This window comes from Mytilus trossulus, chromosome 11 (assembly GCF_036588685.1).
Source record: "Mytilus trossulus isolate FHL-02 chromosome 11, PNRI_Mtr1.1.1.hap1, whole genome shotgun sequence".
Classification (NCBI taxonomy): domain Eukaryota; kingdom Metazoa; phylum Mollusca; class Bivalvia; order Mytilida; family Mytilidae; genus Mytilus; species Mytilus trossulus.
The window spans coordinates 42,198,607-42,200,816 of record NC_086383.1 but is presented as its reverse complement, the minus strand read 5'-3'; the positions used below and the strand labels follow the sequence as shown (position 1 = coordinate 42,200,816).

Here is a 2,210-nt window from a genome sequence, read left to right as displayed (position 1 = left end):
CACTATAAATCAATATACATGACTGTGTATATTAACAATAAAAATAGGTGAAAAACAAAACTGTTAGTATTTCTTATTGATGCCGTTTGGGTGATGTACATTAAGTTCCTTTATCCAAAAGCTTTCCCGAACCTGTCGCTGTGCATCACTCCAGTGAATGTTCTGTTCAATCACTAGAATTTTCATGCGGTTAAAGTCATCAAGTTTGTGATCCGACTGTCTGAAGTGCTGAGAGACTGGAAGAAGTGGCTTCTTAGAGATATCACTCCTATGGCCATTGAGGCGTTTGTGGAAAGGCTGCTTTGACTCACCAACATATTGGAGGCCACAAACCGAACATTCTAGTATGTAAATAACATTCATACTTTTGCAGGTAACATTGCAAAATATCTTATAGTTATTTTCGGTTGCCTTACTGTGAAATGTTGACGAATGCTGCATCTGTAAACAGCATTTGCAGCGTTTTTCTCCACACGAACGACATTCTCCAGGAGTACTTCTATTATCAGACACTTCAGCCCGCACTAGTAGGTTCCGCAGACTACTAGGTTGCCTAAAAGCTATCATTGGAGGCTCAGGGAAAATCTTGGACAGTTTGGAATTCTTTTCAACTGATTTCCAATGCTCACGAATGACACCAAAGCTGTTTTTGAGAGATGGGTGATAAGTAAGAACACATGGAGTTCTTTTATTTTTCTTTTTAACTTTGTATTCCAATAGTTCACTCCTCGGAATTGACTCCGCTTTCTGAAAGCTTTTTTTGATATTTCTGTGTTTGTAGCCCCTTTTCTTCAAGCGAGTTTCAAGTTTACGCAGTTGTCTTTTAGTTGTTTCTGTGTTGGAGCATATTCGCTTGACTCTAAGTGCCTGACTGTATGGAATGCTCTAGGTAAGATGAGCAGGATGGCAACTTTTAGGGGACAAATATTGATGAGTGTCAGTAGGCTTAGAATATAAATCTGTAGATATGATGCCCTCTGTGAGCGAACTTGAAGTATCGCGGAAGGCGATTTTGGATTTAGACTTCTCATGAGTAAATTTGATACTTGGATGTATGTTGTTGGCATGAGTGATAAAAGTGTCTAAATCCTCGTCGCTTTTATTCCATTTCATATCCACATCATCTATAAATCTAAACCAGGAAAGCGGTTTTTCGATGGAAGTTTCAAGGAGTTGTTTCTCTAATTTGCCCATAAATATGTTGGCATATGACGGAGCCATTTTGGTGCCCATGGCAGTTCCATTTACTTGCAAATAATGATCTCCATCAAAAGTGAAGTTGTTTTTCTTAAGTACCAGCGTGAGCGTTTTGACCAGGCATTCAGTAGGTGGATATTTCACTGGTCTGGAATTCCAAACTTCTTTGCATGCATCGATGCCATCTGCATATGAAATATTCGTGTAGAGGGAGGTAACATCCATGGAAACAAGAGTCGTGTCGGAGGGGAGTGGGTTTAAGGCCTGCATTTTTCTAAGATAATCGGTTGTACCTTTGATGTGAGATGGTAAGTCTTCAACATGTTGACGAAGATGGAAGTCAACAAATTCCGATATTTTTTCCGTCGGATGACCGTTCGCTGAAACTATAGGTCTTCCTGGGTTATTGGCCTTATGAATTTTAGGTAATAGATAAAATCTGCCCGGTTTTGGGTTTTCTGGTTTCAAATATTCAAGAGTTTTGTCATCGATGAAACCATCGTCATGCATTTCTACCAAACTATTAGTAATATCTCTGTTAAAAGATGTAGTAGGATCAGAGTCTAGTTTTTGGTAGAACCTTGCATCGCTAAGTTGTCGTATAGCCTCTTGAATATAGGCAGTTTTATCCATGACAACCACTGTACTGCCCTTGTCTGCAGGTTTACTAACGATATTGTTGTTAGATCGTAAGTTTTTCAGTGCAGTCCGTTCTTCATTTGTAAGATTGTCAAAAGGTTTGAATATCTAAACATCGCGAACAAACGGCCGTTACAATGTAATAATAATTTTTGACTAAGTATAACTAGAAGAACGTGGCTAGGTACTTATACATCCCTAAAAAATCAAGCAATTTAAATTGGTATCTTCAACACATGTATTTAATAAATGAAAAAGGTTAAGAAAAAGAAACAGAGACTGTAATAATAAGTAATATAACCTGAATGTGAAGCACTGCACGGAGTCGAACTACATCTTTTCATTTATCCCATTTGGTGCCAAAGTTGTTAATT

General features: G+C 38.1%; 1 protein-coding gene across 1 annotated transcript; it reads right to left on the bottom strand.

Moving 5' to 3' along the window:
- Positions 1–885: 885 nt before the first annotated feature.
- On the bottom strand, positions 886–1,830 carry LOC134690061 (uncharacterized). The gene has a single exon (XM_063550035.1). The coding sequence runs from the start codon at positions 1,828–1,830 to the stop codon at positions 886–888; it is 945 nt and encodes a 314-aa protein (XP_063406105.1).
- Between the last annotated feature and the right edge of the window lie 380 nt (positions 1,831–2,210).

Excerpts from the sequence above, each read along its gene's own strand:
- LOC134690061 (XM_063550035.1), bottom strand. The coding sequence starts at position 1,830 with ATGGATAAAACTGCCTATATTCAAGAGGCTATACGACAACTTAGCGAT.